At 44.3% G+C, this 18,325-nt stretch overlaps 1 protein-coding gene across 3 annotated transcripts in view; it reads right to left on the bottom strand.

The window, feature by feature from the left end:
* Positions 1-18,149, bottom strand: part of SART3 (spliceosome associated factor 3, U4/U6 recycling protein) — a 36,536-nt gene extending 18,387 nt beyond the window's left edge. The window contains exons 1-6 of one of the 3 annotated variants that reach the window (XM_027044009.2): positions 17,795-18,149; positions 8,841-8,967; positions 7,414-7,518; positions 4,037-4,221; positions 2,757-2,808; positions 1,380-1,504 (exon numbers count right to left, since the gene is read on the bottom strand). In XM_027044009.2, coding sequence (XP_026899810.1) covers positions 1,380-1,504; positions 2,757-2,808; positions 4,037-4,221; positions 7,414-7,518; positions 8,841-8,967; positions 17,795-18,109 — 909 coding nt within the window. In that variant the 5' untranslated portion in view covers positions 18,110-18,149. Of the gene's footprint in view, positions 1-1,379; positions 1,505-2,756; positions 2,863-4,036; positions 4,222-7,413; positions 7,519-8,840; positions 8,968-16,798; positions 17,257-17,794 lie in introns of those variants that run through there. The other 2 variants (XM_027044008.2, XM_053206528.1) reach the window with 2 other exon arrangements.
* Between the last annotated feature and the right edge of the window lie 176 nt (positions 18,150-18,325).

The following is an 18,325-nucleotide window of genomic DNA, read 5'->3' on the forward strand; positions in this document are numbered from 1 at the left end:
CAGAATAGCCCAGAAACAGATACACAAATGGAGAGCTGATCTATGACAGATGTGGGCCGGCACATCAATGAGGGAAAGATGGAATTATCAAAATTGGTGCTGGAAAACTGGTCTCATATGGAAAAATGAAACTGGACCCCATCTCATGCTATATGCAAAAATCAATTCCATATGAAGATCTAAACATGAAACACACAACCATAAACTTTCAGAAGAAAATAGAGATAAGAACAGCCATGAGCTTGGAACATGGAGAGATTTCTTAAGCGTAACAAAAGCGCAAACTGTAAGACAAAGAATGATAAATCCAATTAGAGTGAAATTAAGAACCAGTCATCGAAAGATGCCATTAAACACCTTGAAAAGACAAATCACAACCTTGGGGGAAGTTTTTGCGATACATACAACCAAAAGTAAGGATTAAGATCTGAGGTTCCTCCGAATTAATTAAAAAAAAAAACACAAATGAAAGGGAAATGAGTCACAGACTTCAACAGGTACCTCACAAAAAAGGAAACCTGAATGCCAACAGATGTGAAAAAACGCTCAACTTTAGTAGTAACCAGGGAAATGCGAATTAAAGCTACAACTCAGATCCATCAGAATGGGTAAAATTTGAGTATGTCGATATCCAAGGCTGGTGAGGGCGACGAGAACCCTGAGTTTGCTGAGAACCCCCCGCTAGGAGCATCAGCCGATGACGCAGAAAACAGTCCCGCAGGACGGGACGATCCAGCAGTTCCATTCCTAGGTGCGCGCTCTGGAGGAACTCTCCTCACACGTGTACCAAGAGATACATCCAAGGACGGTCGGAAACATGCTGCTCCTCCTAGCAAAATACGGGAAAGCGACCCAACTACCTAGGAACACGAGTCAACAAATCGAGGCACACACATACACAACTCGATAGCCGTGGAAACAAATGGACTATACTTATCAACACGGGTACAACCCAAAAACATGGTCGATGAAAGAAAATACACAGCATGATTCCATTATATAAAAGCTCAAAAAACAAGCAAAATTAAACAATACGTTAATCAAAGGTATGTTCGTAGCTTGTAAAAGTATAAAGAAAAGCGAGGGAATGATTATCACAAAAGTCAGGAAAGTGATTACCTCTCGGGAGAGGGAAGAGGAAGCAATCGGAGAGGGGCACATAGGAGACTTCTAAGGTACTGGCAATGTTCTATTTCTTAACCTGGGTGGTGGGTACATGGACGTTCACTTTATTATTAGGATGTAAACTGCACGTACACATTTATACACTCTACACATTTCACAACAAAACAGATTTTAAAGATCCCGCTTTATTTGCAACTATCGATCAGGGTAAAGTTTGCAGGGACGCGTTTACCGTAAAAGAGGCCAACACTTACCAGCGCTTCTTCATAGGGTTTGTATTTCTCCAGCTGCTGCAGTGCTTTGTTATAGTTCTGAATTACCGACTCCGGTATTGGGTCTTCTGACCATTCTTCATACTCTGCAAATGTTGCCTCCATATCTATTGAAAGATGGATTCAGCCCCGTAGGTCTTGCCATGGGTTTTATCAACCCAACCAGAGATGAAACCATGAGACTCAGATGTTGCTAGCCCCTCCCACATCAGCGGCCACAACAGCTCTTAGGATCGGATCTTCTACTGGGCCCGGACTTGACCTTAAGATTCTGTCTCAAGGCAATTCCCCGAGCAGCCCTACCAACTAACTAAGCAGTTAATTAAATAATAGCAACACTCACCCACTGCTTCCTATGATCTAATACTCTCCATCCACTAACTCATTTGATCCTCACAACTCTATGGAATAGGTTCTATCGTGATCCCCATTTTGCAGACGAGGAAACGCAAGCAGAGAGTTACATCAAATGGTAGAGCAAGGCCTTGAGCCAGGCGGTAAGGCTCAAGGTCATGTTCTACTCACTGGGCTGTGCCATGTCACAGTGGTACATGAGGGGACACCTACAAGCCACTGAGTTCTAGGCTTTTCTGCGTATCGCCCAAGGATTCAACTGGAAAGCCAGCCATTTTATAAATCTGTCAAATCAAATCCAAATAAACCGTGAAGTAACAAGAGAAATTATGCCTGGGCTCAAGTAGTTATCCAGAAGTGCCAGGGGTGTGCAACGCGTAACCAGGCCTAGGGAACAAATAAGATGGAAGCACCAAACTCTTCCCATGTCCAGAAAAACCCTCCGGGTGCCGCTCACACTCAATACCAGAGCTTCAAAGGCTTGGCTTACCAAAATATATTTACCCAAAAAGGAAAATCCTTACCAAACCCCCAAGAAATTCAGATGGGAACACTTCCAGTCCACAGGGCTCCTGAACCAAATCACATCCCTCCCCCCGCCCCCGGAAGAATGATAGAAGCCTGTGGAAAATCCCCATTCTGATACCAAAGAGATTACTCCTAAAGAGAAAATGTTCACAATGGAACCCTTACTCAATAAAGCTTCCCCAGAAAATATAGGGGGTCAGCTTCCCTACCCTATAGTGACCCCACCTCTCCACCAACAACGTCTTAATGTAGGAAACCGAGTCGGGAAGTCTGCTGCTGACCCTCAGAATCCTCTTGAGCATTAACAATTCAAGGTATATTTTTACCAATACACAGTGACACTGTCCAGTGAGAGCAAGAACACCAGCGACATTTGCCTCACAGGATGCTAGGAAAGGACTAATGACAGGACAGACCCCCAAGCATTTTAAAAACCATGGAGGAAGGGCCGGCTACTGACATGTCGGTTTCTCTTACCGAAGAGTGGGATCGCCAACTGTCGCCGGAAGAGACTGTGGACTTTCTCCAGCTGTGAATCAAAGGTTTGTTCCCGGTCAAAAGGGGAAAGGAAGCCAGCTATGGGCTAAAGAAGCAAATGTGTAGTAAATTACAAACTTTTTGGTTCTTCCTACTTCAAAAAATATTTCAACAAGTTTTTAGTTGAAAGTAAAAAACTGTTTCTGACCTCTTATGCATGAGGTATTGTGACAAACGTTGCAAGGGATTCAAAAATAAACTGGTCTCTGCTACTAAGTGTTTAAGATGGAGTGAAAAGCAAAAAGGAATATAAGAAACGCATATATGGACTGTGTTCTATACAAATGACTACCACGGGGCCAAATGGAGATATCACAAAAGTATCACTGGTATCGAAGTCCCGTGGCTGGCTTTATTTAAGCTGGTTTCGGAGGCTGCGGTTCGTTATGAAGGGAGGAGATCGGGAAGGACTCCCGGGGGAGCTGGCACCCGGGGTGCATCTGCAGGCTCTCCGGACGTAGCAAGAGAGGAGGAACGGCGTGGGAACGGGACGGCAAGCGCCCAAGTGTCGAGGTGGGGGGGGGGGGGGGGGACTGCGGGAGCAGGGCCCACGCAGGGCTGGGTCAGCCAAAGGCGTCGGCCCTGATGCCTCAGTCAGGGTGAGCTAGAGGCACCGCTGCAGGCTCATCAATAGGGATGTCACCAAGAAGGGAGAGCGCCACTTTAGTAATGACCTAACTGCCGGCGGGCTCTGCTAACTGCCAACACTAACTGTGTGCATACACACACACAGGGGAGAGGGGACACTGGGAGGGGCTGTAAAATCCTGTAAATGAGAGTTTAAAAAATCTAATTATGATGGGGTCAAATCTCTTGCAGTTACTATTGGACACGACACATACACACATACATATATATATGTATGTGTATATGTGCACATATATACGTGTTTGTATATATGTGTGTGTGTGTGTGTGTGTGTGTATATATATATATGTGTGTGTGTGTTTTAGAGTGATGTGGTTATTCTTGTGTATTCACCTGGAACCAGTGACTGAAATAGTAGTATTTTTAAACATCAGGAAAAAATCATAGGGTCATTTGCTTTTCAGTCCAACAAATCATTCTTGCTATTCCACAAAGACTACCAATTTACTTCACTGCCCACCCACTAGGGGACTGGCAAAGACCATTTTGTTAGCGGTGTTCCTCCAAGACCACTTACAAAGAGCCCCGACTGTTCAAAGGCAAGCACTGGGCCCACAGACAGGGGCACTCACCCGGGCAGCTTCCACAATCGCACTTTCAAACTCCCGGTAAGCCTCCCAGATGGCGAGTCCTTTGGTCATATGTAAGCCAACCGATGAGAGTGCCCTTTCAAACACAGAGCGGACTTTCTCAAGGCCACCTTTCTGCCCAATCCCACCGACTGAGTACTGGCCGTACTCGAGCCAAATGTTAGGACCTAAGAAGAAGTGTTCTAATCAGTTCAGGATATGAAATACCCAAATATCAAAACTTCTGTTCTGATGCATTGCAAAATAAACGTGCCCACCAAAACAGTACAAATTCATATAAAATGTTAACGGAACATCAACAAGCATCCCAACTTACATATAATGCTAATACTGCAGCTCAAAAAGAAGTGTATCTTAAACCATGTTCCTACTAGGTTTCGATGATCGAGTTTTACTTCATAAACAGAATATGCCAGGAGGTAATATGTAATACGACTGTGATTATCAAGCTTATTTATTAAAACTGAAGAAATCCACTAACAGAGTTTAACGAAAATAGTTACGAATCTGAGTCAACTTTCAGAAAGATTGCAAAGCCCAGAATTTTTTAACTTTTGAACACTGATTCCTTTTTAAACCTACTGTTTGAAGTGAAAGAACAAATTAAAAGCACCAATCCTGTCACCAGAAGTCTGTATTTTAAGCCTCCAGGTGTAATGATGTTTACACAGCAACAACAGAAAAGACCTGGTGGCCCTGGGTTTTTTTCCCCACTTTCTTTTTACACTTTTCATATACTCACCCCTGCTGCTTTTAAGAGCAGACTGATGAACTAAACTCTTCAGAAAGGCAGTGATTCTTATGGCACACATTTTGCCTACTAAGTCACTTTTCAAAGACCTGAAAATAATTTCACGGGCCTGTGCTAACCTTGTAAAATAAAAACACTTAAAAAATAAAGAAGCCTATATGAGAATTACTGCACGTTTTCCCAAGGCTTGCTTTTTCACTGAAACGGGTTTATTTCAAAGACCTTAGCCAAAGTTCGTCAGCTACTCTGTTTTAGTTCACCAGTACCGAGCTTCCATACAGGCTGCAAAATAAAAAAGGAAAAGAGGGGCGCCCAGCTGACTCCATCAGAAGACCATGTGACTCTTGATCCTGGGGTTATGAGTTTGAGCCCCACGTGGGGTGTAGAGATCACTTTAAAAAATGAAATCTTTAAAAAAAAAAAAAAAAAGGAAAAGAGCAGCTCTTGGAGCAGAAACCCTTGGTGATGGTTGAGTCATGTCTACAGATGGTCTATGAAACAGCTCATCCTCTGAAGAGAAGGGAAGAGAAGGGAATTTCCAATGGATTACCTCACAACTCCTCCCAATATTTAAATAATCGAAAAAGGTGTAAAAATTATGAGTAGTATTTTAAACTCAGAAAACCCAAGGGTACAGGGTCCACAATAATTACGAGAAGCAAATAATGAGTCACTGGACTCCAGGTTCCAAAGCAGGGCATGAAGCCCCTGCACGAGGCCTTCTCCAAAGACCAAGGAACCCGATTTTCAAAATCATCAAAGAGCCAAAGGGCCACAGGCATACTCTGTCACTGGCGCACTGAACGCCTCCCAGATGGTCTGAAATCGGAGTACATGCACCTTCAAATGTGCAAAACACAATTAAAAACTAGGAAGCAGACCAAAGTGGCTTCATAGTGGTTTCTGAACATTCACAAAACGTGTGACACAACTTCCATGTTCTAAAGCTCCTGAAAACAACACAAAAGCCCTGTGGGTCCCCATTCAAAACTACTTTGAGACACATAATCTGGGGCACCTGGGTGGCTCAGTCGGTGGGGGGTCCCACTTCGGCTCAGGTAATTATCTCACAGTTCGCGAGTTCGAGCCCCACATCCGGCTCGCTGCTGTTAGCACCGAGCCCCCTTCAGATCCTCTGTTCTCCCCTCTCGGCCTCTCGCCCACTTGCTCTCTCTCAAAAATAAATAAAACATTAAAAAAAAAGAGAGAGACAGAGAGACAGACATAATCTAAGAAGCAAGTTATCCAGCTTCCTGACCCCCAGCAGCCCTGAAGCAGTTGGGGAAAAGGAAGGCGCGCTGACTTCAGCACTAAGTGGCAGTGGAGGCCAGACAGCTGGAATGACTACAAACCATAAAGGACCTAAAAACATCACAGTTTGGGCAGAGACAAAAGATCCCTGGAGAAAAAGAACCGGTGCTGTTAAGGACGACTCTGAGACCTTAGCAAAGGGGTAACAGGGTCATCAGAAAACAAAGGACCATCGTGCCTTAAGAGCTGTCAAGAGATTCTAAGAAGCCACAGGGGCAGCATCAGAACAGAGACGCAAGTATAGCTTCTAGAAGCGCATATGGTATAATTTCATATTCCCCAAACACCTGTAATTTTCAGTATCCAGATTATAAAAACTAAAAATCGATCAATTCTTTTTGGCTGGTAAAAAGGTACATGAAAGGTCCTCTCCCTCAGGGCAGTCTATAGTCCAGACACCCACGCTTCTCACAAGGGGAGATGCCCATGGCGGGAAGTGGGGAAAATCACACATGGAAGAAAGATGTTTAATTTAAAAGAGGGAAAGGTGGGGGCGCCTGGGTGGCTCAGTCAGTTGGGTGACTTGATTTTGGCTCAGGTCACGATCTCGCAGTTCATGAGTTCAAGCCCCGCATCGGGCTCTGCGCTGTCAGCATGGAGCCAACTTGGGATCCTGCCTCTGCTCCCATTGGGGTTCTCTCTCTCATGCACACGCACTCTCTCTCTCTCTCTCAAAATAAATAAAAACATAAAAAATAAAAAAAATGGGGGCACCTGGGTGGCTTAGCCGGTTAAGCATTTGACTTCAGCCTAGGTCATGATCTTGACGTTCCTGAGTTCGAGCCCCACGTTGGGCTCTGTGCCGACAGCTCAGAGCCTGGAGCCTGCTTTGGCTTCTGTGTCTCCCTCTCTCTCTCTACCCCTTCCCGACTCGTGCGCGAGTGCACACCCTCTCTCTCTCTCTCTCTCTCAAAAGTAAATAAAACGTAAAATAACAATTTTAATAAACAATAAGTAAGTAAATAAAAAAACATTCTGTCCAAAACAATCCAAACGACCCATTCAATGTGTAAAAGTCATCTGGAAATACCACGTAAGTTCTCCCCGCCAGAAGAGTGCTAGGTGTAACTATATTCATTATCTTGCTAGAAATAGTTCTTCCACTTGAATTTGAAAACCAAATATCCTCAAATGACAACCAGAGACAACGAGAACGATGAGCAAACTCCAATCCTTCCAACTGCTAGACTAACGCTCTCCTTCCTGAGCAGTGACACCTCCCAGTACGGTCCAGGGCAGGAGAGGCCGCCGCTGGGCGACGCTGCAGACGCCTCGAAGAAGCGCACGGGGAGCTTACAGATGTAATCCTTCACAGCTTTCTCAAAGAGGTCGTACACGTGCTCTCTGTCCAGGCCGTCCAGAGCCATGGTGATCTCGTCATGCAGCCACTCCAGCCAGAGCTCTGCAAGACAACAGCACCTCCTGTGTCACCATCTCCTTCACCAAAGGGCAGGACGAAAGCAGGGACTTTACTGCCAGTCACGGGCACACAAACATCTCACCCATCTTATACAGCCTGGTACAGTTCGCAGAAATTCCATTCTTAAAGCCTGTACCAAGCACATAGAAGGTTTATGCTTCCAAATCAAATAATTAGAAACATAATATCCCACACCTATTGGGCATTTTATACTCTGCAAAGTACCTACATATATTTCCCATTTAATCTTTGTCAAAATTCTGTAGGTGACAGTAATAATAATTAATAAAAATGGCATCTAAGCATTGACAACACACTAAGGTATCTGTTAAGTGTTGTGCACAGAACACCTCTTCCAACCCACGTACTAGAAGGCAGAAACTATTATCAGCCCCATTTCACTGCTGGGAAAACTGAGTCTTAAAACGTTTACGTAATTCACTTAAGGTCACCCAGCAGTAAGACGTACAGCCAGGAATGAACCTCGGCGATCTGATTTCAGTTTCCATACTCGGCAGCTATGCTTTCGGGGCAGGGAGAGCTGGATCTGGGACCAGAGTTTTCCAACTCCTCCCTAAACTATCCGTTACGAACATTCGTGAAGACTGAACGAACCACAAAGACGCACAGTTTAGTTATGTTTCGAATAAGCAAGTAAGTATAAATAACCTAAATGCCCAACGATCCTGTAACAAACAAGGTATAAAACATTTACATTAAAAACTGTTTATAATGGGTGGCTGGGTGACTCAGTCAGTTACACATCAGACTCTTGATTTCAGCTGAGATCATAATCTCACGGTTTGGTTCGTGAGTTCAAGCCTCACATCGGGCTCTGCGCTGTCAGCTTGGGATTTCCCTCCCCTCTCTCTCTGCCCCTCCCCTGCTCACGCTATCTCAAAATAAATAAATAAAAATTTTAAAACTGTTTATAAAAGTTTAATTGTAATACATTTACAATTATTTAGTTCTGACAGAATGGATTAAGTACACAAATACTGGAATGGGAAACACAAAGACGCGGGAAAAGTTTAATTACATAAAAAGTTTTCATCGTGATATAGGATTAAAAAAAAAACAACTCAGGATCCAAAACGTGGGCCACTATCACATGATCACGACTACGTTTCGAAAAAAACTACAAGATGAGAAACTAGAAATCCCTGACACTGGCTGATGGGCTTTCTTCTTTCCACTTTATTTGTATGTTCCAAATGTTCTGTAAGGCACGCATCCCACTGAAACAAGAATGTGTATCCTGCACTTCCGTTTTTATCAAAGCAGCCTGACCGCTGAAGCATTACCTTCAGTCAAAGGAAAGATCTCACTCATCTTCTGGCGAGCCATCCTCACTTTGGTGAGCTCGCCTTCCAGCCGGAGCAGCCGGATCAGGTCCACGTGGCAGTTGTAGTCATAGACGTTGATAGAGAGCTAAAAGGAGAACAACACAAGGTGAAATTTAATATGCCATCATCAAAATAACTTAGCATTCTTCACCACTGGTTAGGAGGCACATGTCTGCTTACAGACAAAATGGGCCATCTGGGAGAGCCAAGGAAACAACAATGTAACATTTACCCCCAGGAAGAGGAAGAAAAAGCAATGAATGAGGCTTTCTCTAATCAACACAAAGCTCTCCCAATCTGTCACAGTCCCTATCGGAAAGCAGTTGGGTTCTCTCTGAAACACAGGAACATTCTGATGAAACGAATAAATAAATACCAAGTGTGACCTTAGGCAACTTATTAATTCTTCTAAGCCTCCAGTGTTTCACCTGTAAAACAGGGACACCGCTAAGGTCTAGTCCATAAAGTTCTTGCAAGGATTTTACTGTCTTTATTTTAATTTTTTTTTTAAGTAATCTCTACACCCAACATGGGGCTCAAACTCACAACCCCGAGATTAAGAGTCAATTGAGCCAGCCAGGTGCCCCTCTTGCAAGGATTTTAAAAGGTGCTTCATGACATGGTTTAGCACATGCCAGGTACGTAGGTTAAGAGCTCTTTTACGAAACAAACAAAAACACCTACTGCGAAATGAAAATGAAATGAAAATCCCTACTGCGAGGAACAAGAATGGCAACACCTGTTGAAGCTGAGTGACAGGTACATAGAGACTTGTTTTTATATTTGAAACTTTTCAAACTCAAAGTTAAAACAAATCAAAATCACTTAAATAGCTATCAGACATCTGAGACCACAGCAAACTAAAAGAATTTGCCGCTAGCAGACTGACTCTTAAGGATAACAAAAGGAAATGATAAATCTTGGAGCACCAGGAAGGGAGAGAGAACAGAAAGTATAGAAATACAAGCAAGTATCAGGAAAGGTGCTTCCCATGAGTTTTCTAAATTGTATGTGATAACTGAAACAAAACTTTCAAGGCCATCTGATACCCAAAACAAGGATATTTAAAAGTAGGGATGGTAAAGGGACTTAAATGGAAAGATTTCCACATTTCACTCATTGGTAGAACAAACACCATGTAAGTTAAATACACTGTAATACCCAAGGCAACCACCAAGAAACTATACAAAGCAAGATACTAAAAATCACTGCAAATAAATCAAGATGGGATATTAAAAGATGTTCAAGTAACTCACAGGAAGGCAAGAATAAAGATACAAAAAAAACCAGAGGAAACAAACAAAATAATAAAATGCCAGGCATTAGACCTAACATATCAACACCTATCTTAATGTTTATGGTCTCAATATACTAATTAATAAGGCAAAGAATGCAGAGCAGATAAAAACACAACTCTTGTAAGAAACTCACTTCAAATTCAAGGACATAAGCAGGCTGAAAGGAAAAGGATGGAAAAAGATATACCATGTAAACATTAGTCCAAAAAAAGCAGAAGTGGCTATGTTAATATCACATAAAACGACTTTAGAGAAAATTACGAAGGATAAAAACGGACACTACAGGGGCACCTGGCTGGCTCAATCAGTGGAGTGTATGACTCTTGATTTGGGCTCAGGTCTTGATCCCAGGGTTGTGGGTTAGCGCATTAGCTTGGCACAGAGCCTGTTTAAGATCTCCCCCCCCCCCACCAGCTCACACATGCTTTCTCTCTCTCAAATTTAAAACAAAAAGGGGGGGGGGGATTACATAATGATAAAAGGATCAACCCACCAGGAAGATCACAAACAACAGATCCTTCAAAACAGATTAAGCAAGACTGAGCTAAGAGACATGACCACAGTTATAATGGGGACTTCAACATTCTCCACTTCAGCAACTAAAAGTAGTCCTGGACAGATAATCTGCAAGGACACAGAACTCAGTTTCATCAACCAACATGATCTAATCAACATATATAGAACACTCCATCCAAGAGCAACAGAATACACCTTTTTTTCCCTCAAGGGCCCATGGAACATTCACTGAGACTAAATCACAGGCCATAAGACAAACCTCAACAAATTTTCAAAAACTGAAATCATATACAGTATGTTTTCTGATGACAATAGAATTAAATCAAAAATCAGTAAAAATGGGGAAATCTTTAAACATTTGGAAACAAAGTGATATACTTCAAATAACCCATGGATCAAAGAGGAAGTATCAAGGAAAACAAAAATACACACTACTGAATGAAAATGAAAATACAATAAATTAAGGATACAGCCAACGCAGTGTGGAGAGGAACACTTAACCGAACTCAATGTATAAAAAGAATTATATGCCATGACTAAACAATTTGTTCCAGGAATGCAAGGCTAGTTCAATCTTTGAAAATCAATCACTGTAATCCACTAAATCAACAGGCTAAACAAAAATCGTGATATCCACTGACACAGAAAACGCAATTGACAAAATCCAAAACCATTTACAATAAAAACTCTCAGCAAGTTGGCCCGCATTAAAATTTAAACTTTTTGCTCTATAAAAGACTCCATCAAGAGGATGCAAAGACAAGCTATAGACTTCAAAAAAAAAAAAAAAAAGTACAAACCACATATGTAATAAAGGACTAGTATCTAAAAGCTAGAACTCTAGGGATGCCTGGGTGGCTCAGTTGGTTAAGCATCTGACTCGTGACTTCAGCTCAGGTCACGATCTCATAGTTCATGAGTTCAAGCCCCACATCAGGCTCAGTGCTGACAGTGCAGAGCCTGTTTGGGAATTCTCTCTCCTCTCTCTGCCCCATTCTCTCTCAGAATAAATAAATAAACTTAAAAAAAAAATATATATATATATATAGCTCTAAACTCGACAATAAAGGGGTGCCTGGGTGGCTCAGTCAGTTGAGCATCTGACTCTTGATTTGGGCTCAGTTCACAATCTCATAGTTGGTGAGTTCAAGCCCTGCGTTGGGCTCTGTGCTGACAGGGCAGAGCCTGCTAAGGATTCTCTCTCTCTCCTTCTCTCTCTGCCCCTCCCCACTCACATGTGTGCTCTCCCTCTCTCATGTAAATAAACTTAAAGTAAATTCAACAGTAAAAAACAAACAATCCAATTAAAAAATGGGTAAAAGACATGAACCAACACGTATATCCAAAGAGGACACACAGATGGCAAGTAAGTCCACATGAACAGTCAAGATCATTAACTATCAGGGAAATGTAAGGTAAAACCACAATGAAACATTACACACCTAACAGAGTGACTAAAATAAAAAACAACGACAACACCAAATGCTGGAGAAGATGCAAAAACAAAAACAAACAAAAACAAAAAACCAAATGGATCACTCACACATTGCTGCTGGGAAGGTAACACGTATACAGCAGCTTTGGAAAACAGCTGGGCTGTTCCTCATAAAACTCAACACACAATTACTTTATCATCCAGCAAGTGCACCGTGGGTATTTCTCCAGAGAAACAAAACCCATGGTCACACAAAACCTGTTCCTAACAGCTTTATTCCTATTAGCCCAAACTGGAAACAACCCAGATGTCCTTCAATGGTGAATGGCTAAAGTCACCATGGTGCACCCACACTGTGAAATACTTTTCAGCCAGAAAAAGGAAGTGAATATACACCCCACTCAGATGAATTTTAAGGGAATTACGCTGAATAAGAAAAGCTAATCCAAAAAGATTACATACTATATGATTCCATTTATATAACATCCCTGAAATGACAAAATTACAGAAACAGAGAACAGACAGTGATGGCCAGAGGTCAGGAACTATAGCTATAAAAAAACCAGAAGGACCCCTGTTGTGACAGAACTGATCTGTGTCAACTGTGTCAACGTCAACATGTGGGTAGTGACATCATATGTAGTTTTAAGAAGATTACCACTGGGAGAAACTGGTAAAGGGTACACAGGAGCTCTGTATTATTTCTTACAACTGCAGGGAAGTCTACGACTAGCTCAAAATGAAAATTTAACTTTCTAAAAAAGCTTTTATAGGAGGTTGGGGCATGGGGTTACCTTAGGTCTATACAAAAACACTAGTGTCTACTTTTCCAACACCTGCCACAGCGTTTCGGCAATAAATATTTCCCTCTCCTTCATTCAACTAACACTCTGAAGGTATACTCAATAATCTAGATACTAGCTGATACATTAAAATACGCATGGAAGGACTCATCTCACCAGGTTGCAAGTCTCAGCAGAGTCAGACCGTGGAATTGACACGGGATTGACAAACTGACCAACAGAACAAAAGAGAACACCCAACATCAGACCCACACAGACAGAAAACCTATGACAAAGTGGCACTCATTGCATCCATTAAAATGAATTCATGACCCATAACCATGACCCCAGTTTGAAAAACACTGACTCTGGGGCGCCTGGGTGGCTCAGTCGGTTAAGCGGCCGACTTCAGCTCAGGTCACGATCTCGCGGTCCGTGAGTTCGAGCCCCGCGTCGGGCTCTGTGCTGACAGCTCAGAGCCTGGAGCCTGTTTCGGATTCTGTGTCTCCCTCTCTCTGACCCTCCCCCATTCATGCTCTGTCTCTCTCTGTCTCAAAAATAAATGTTAAAAAAAATTTTTATTAAAAAAAAGAAGAAAAAAAAAGAAAAAAAATGAAAAACACTGACTCAGAGAAATTCTTTTTTTTTTTAATTTTTTTTAGCATTTATTCATTTTTTGAGAGACAGAGAGAGACAGTATGAGCTGGGAAAGCACAGAGAGAGAGGGAAACACAGAATCCGAAGCAGGCTCCAGGCGCTGAGCTGTCAGCACAGACCCCAACACGGGGCTCAAACTCCCGAACAGTGAGATCACGACCTGAGCCGAAGTCGGACACTTAACCAACGGAGCAACCCAGGTGCCCCATAGAAATTCTTAAACATGGTGGATAATAGCATGTTTCAATAGTAACAATGTACCTTGTGGCTGGTTGGTAATAGGACAAAAGAAAAAAAACTGTATGCTAAATATACAGTAGTCAAAATGAATTAAGTGCAGCTACAAGCAACACAGATGAATGTTAGAAACACGATGCTGGGGCGCCTGGGTGGCTCAGTCAGTTAAGCGTCCGACTTCAGCTCAGGTCACGATCTCGCAGTCCGTGAGTCCGAGCCCCGCATCGGGCTCTGGGCTGATGGCTCAGAGCCTGGAGCCTGCTTCCGGTTCTGTGTCTCCCTCTCTCTCTGCCCCTCCCCCGTTCATGCTCTGTCTCTCTCTGTCTCAAAAATAAATAAACGTTAAAAAAAAAATTAAAAAAAAAAAAAAAAGAAACACGACGCTGAGTGGAAAGCAGTCCCAAAAGATTACATACAGCATGGTATATTTTTTAAAAGCTCATCAATGAACAAAAGTGGACAATAGATTACTTAGGAATGCATACGTGGGAAATAAAATTACACGTTTTAAGGGAAAAGGGAGCACGGCAGATTCAAGAAAGTAGTTACCCGGGTTTTGGGAGGAGAGGCAGGGCAATGGAATAGGGGAAAGACCCATCGGTACCTGCAACAACACTGCTGAAGTTCTAAGTCTTCGACCACGTGCTGGGTAAGCAGTAGTCCCTTACCACCCTTTGTAACTTACAGATGTGAACTGCTCTGCATGTATCAAATTACACGCAAAAGGACAACAAAGGCTCAATAACAGGTAAGACTATGACCTATACTTTTTTTTTAAATCCTAAGACTTTTAGCAATGTTCTCCTCATGATATATAAAATTTAACAAGCAGAGCCCATCCCAAGATCCAACATGAAGGGCTGAAAAAGGACTGGACTAGGTCAGGACCCAAGCGTTCTGATCTCCCCTGGCTCTCCTCCTTTGTACCAGGAAGGCGCTGGAGTGAACCTCTGCTTGCCACGCGGGCTGTCATGACACGCTGATGTTTCAAAATGGACTGTCAAGTGTGCACTCAAGTGACACTAACTAAAGAAGTGAAGTTTGTGCAAAATGTACTTTCCTTGTTAAAGAAGGGGCAAAAGCTCTCCCTGTCACCCACCGCTCTCAACTCACCTGGGTCTGAGAGTGGTTTTGGAGCACGAAGAGGAGTGGGACAGTCCTTGTCAGTCATCGTGAGTAATGTCTGTCTATACAAGCGTCCCTTACCTGCATATCACATGGAGGTCAGAAAGAATAAGTCAATGAAGTAGAGAAACGGCCTCTAAGGTGGTCTTTGGTCCAAATTTCTGATTTTTAGGCCCAGACAATGAAGATACTATACATGAAGAGGCGTTCCAAAAGTAGGTGTTTGAAATGCATACTGAGGATGCATTTAAGAGACATTTCCACAGAGTTCACTTGGCATTGACGAATGAGCACATATACAGGTCTATTCTGGTCTCAGAGCCTCATTAACGACAAAGGATGCTTTGAAGAAAGAGGCGGCTTAGCCAACGCAGAAAATGATGTGTTGATTTCCTGACTCCCTAGAGGCACAACTTGGACTAGGGGTGGAGAAGTAACAAAAGGCCTGGTCCAAGAGACACAACCACTGCAATCATGGGGAGGGCAAGGAAAGAACAGAGCAGGCCTCGGCACAGCACCTACTATGCGTCAAATGTGCCACGAACTTTCAAAGCAGCGGGTCACTTAAGCTCCACGACAGCCCCGTGAGGTTGGCCCCTTGTTTTAACTACCTGGGCCACCGAGGGACCAGCGAGCTGGAGTAACCGATAGGGCACCACTTTTCGTTTCAGGGCACAAACACAGATAACGGGAAACCCTTGCTTTTGTTACACAGATACCACAACTTGAAGCTTTCATAAACTACACTCAGGGATGAGCACTGGACTTCACAAATATGACCAGGCTGAGTTTTTCACAGGCCTGTCTAGAAGTTATTCCATGGCAGCAGGAACTAGAGGCTATGGGATTAGGAGGAGGTGGCAGAAAGGTTTGGAAAAATGGGAAAAATCAATCCCTCGACCCCATGACAGACAGTCTGATAAAGCTAAGAGGCTCTTCAATTCACATCACTTGCCAGATCCCATCCTGTGTGGTCCCCTTCCGAACTCCATCCCGCCCTCTGTGGCCTGAGGTGGGGCAGGCAACGAGGGGACACCAGTAGCCAGGACACCTCTGCTCTGACCCATCCTCCTCTCTAGCTAGATGCTTCTCCTCATCAAGGATTTAATCTTTCTGCTTCCAATCCTGTCCTTTCTGCTAAAACCAATAATCCTATTTCCCCTGCCTCACAGAAGAGTAAGATCTGAGTGAGCTAATGGCTCGCTGAAAAGCTGAAGGCTAGAAATCAGAAGGACAGACTTCCATCAGGACAGGGACATAGCCTGGCATTTTCTCAACAAATGAAAGACTGAACAAACACCAGCATGCTTATTTATAAAAAGTGAACAGGGAACCACTTTCCTACACCCACTGGTTCCTTTGACGTTCAGATGTGATGATGAATGGAATGAGCGATACCAACGGACATCATTACTATTTCACAACACAAGTATCACTGCCGGAGAGGCCATCCTAATGAATCTCACACCCAACAAGGTTGAGTAACCTAGGTTAACAACTTCCCATCACTGATTTCATACAGATGTGGCATCGGGGCCGCAGACAACCCGGTTAAATTCAAATCCCCTTGTGAGTGACTTTGAGCAAATCGTGTCACTCTTCACTGAGCCTGTTTCCTCATCACTAAAATGCGAATGTGCTTGATTTCTGTTTGCCCTTCCAATTCTACTCCACCTTCTCCTCCCTGTCCTGTGCCCTCCCGTGTGTACCATATCCATGGGGTCTCTGGCTCTCTTGCTTCCAGCAGGGTTCGCCAGCCAAAGGCACCGGCAGATGTTTGGAGAGAGGAAGAGAGGTCAGGGTATTCCTTCCCCCACCCCAATACCTGATGGGAAACTACAGCTGCGCGCCCTAAAGGTGTCTCACCTGCTCTCGGGTGCCCTCTCCACACGACTATTCAGAAAACTGGTCACAGTTTTCCCGCCTCATCTCTTCAGGCCTAATGGTGGTCACAAGGTCCTGCTGTTAAGGAGCCCCGAGGTACTGAACCTTCACTCCTGGTTTCTCAGCTCACGCTTTTATAAACACATTTGCCCCTTTATTGTCCTTTTTCTCAAATTATCCTAATTCGAGTGTGCCACCTATTTCCTGCTGGGACCCTGGATCACACAGAAGTTACAAATTAGGGATCACGTTACCATTAGGTGCCAGGCACTGGGCCTTTAATTACTGTTATGAGAACTACATGATGCAGGAGTTGTTCCTCCCAACTTGCAGGTGAGAGAGCACGGCTCAAACAAGTTAAGAAATCTGCCTAGGCACACGTAAGCATGGAAGGGCTACAACTGGGACCTCAGCCTCCAGCCGCTGAAACCTCTACCTTCCCGTTTCTATTATCGCCGTCCCGCTGGTTACTTTGTCTATCGTACTGCAGTTCATCATTATGGTCATTCCTACCGGAAAAAAAAAAAAGAAAGAAAGAAAAAAAGGAAAGAAAGAAAAGAAAGAAAGAAAGAAAAAGCCACTCTCTTATGAACAACATTTTATTGCTACCGCAGACCATACTTTAACGGGTGGTTCAGAGTGGGAGCTCTGGAGTCGTTTCAAAGTTCAAGGCCTGGCCGCCACTTGCAGAAGTGTAATCTGCAGCAAGATAATTCCCTCCACGAGGAGCCTCAATCCCCTACGGGAAAACGGGGAATAACACTACTTCCTTCACTAGGTCGCTGCGAAAGTTCAAGGGGACGACACTCGCAAAGCACCCGGCAAGCAGGAAGCGCCCAAACGATGGGAGCTGCGGTGATTAATAGCGGTTTTGCGGCCTTGGGAGCTTTAATTACCGCCGGGGGCCGGGCACCGGGGAGAAGGGCCGGCGCTTGGGAACCACAGGGAAGGAGCCCGCCGCCCCAGCCACGGACACACCTGCTCCTCCAGCCGCTCGATCTCCAGCTGGTTCTTCTCCTCCTCTTCGTCGTACTCCCACTCGTACTCCCCGGGGGAGCTCTCCGCGGAGGAAGCCATGGCGTACTCCTCGTCCCCATCGCTCTCACTCACGCCTTCCTCCTGCTGGTCCCACCCCGACCCCATGGCCTTGTACGTCGCAGCGGCCACGGCCCGCGACAACACCTTCCTCCTCGTCCTAGCCGCCTTAACCTCATCTTCCTCGCCCTCCGCGGTGGGCCCGGCCTTAGGCTCGGCCTCCGCTTCCGAAGCCGATGTTGCGGCCGCCGTCGCCATCTTGCGCTTCCAGTGACTCTCGGGTCTTCTCTCGGCGGCCGAGGACCCGCGAAAGTAGAAGCTGCCCGCGGCGTTCGCCTGCTCAAAACCCCGCTCTCGGGCCACCGAATGGGAAACTGTGAGCCTCGGGTGACGGGAAAATCTGGGAATACACGAAATTTTGTATTGCTTTTGAGACAGGAGACAGCCTGACCTTGGGCAGTTAGGAATAAGTGG

This window comes from Acinonyx jubatus, chromosome D3, assembly GCF_027475565.1.
Source record: "Acinonyx jubatus isolate Ajub_Pintada_27869175 chromosome D3, VMU_Ajub_asm_v1.0, whole genome shotgun sequence".
Lineage (NCBI taxonomy): Eukaryota > Metazoa > Chordata > Mammalia > Carnivora > Felidae > Acinonyx > Acinonyx jubatus.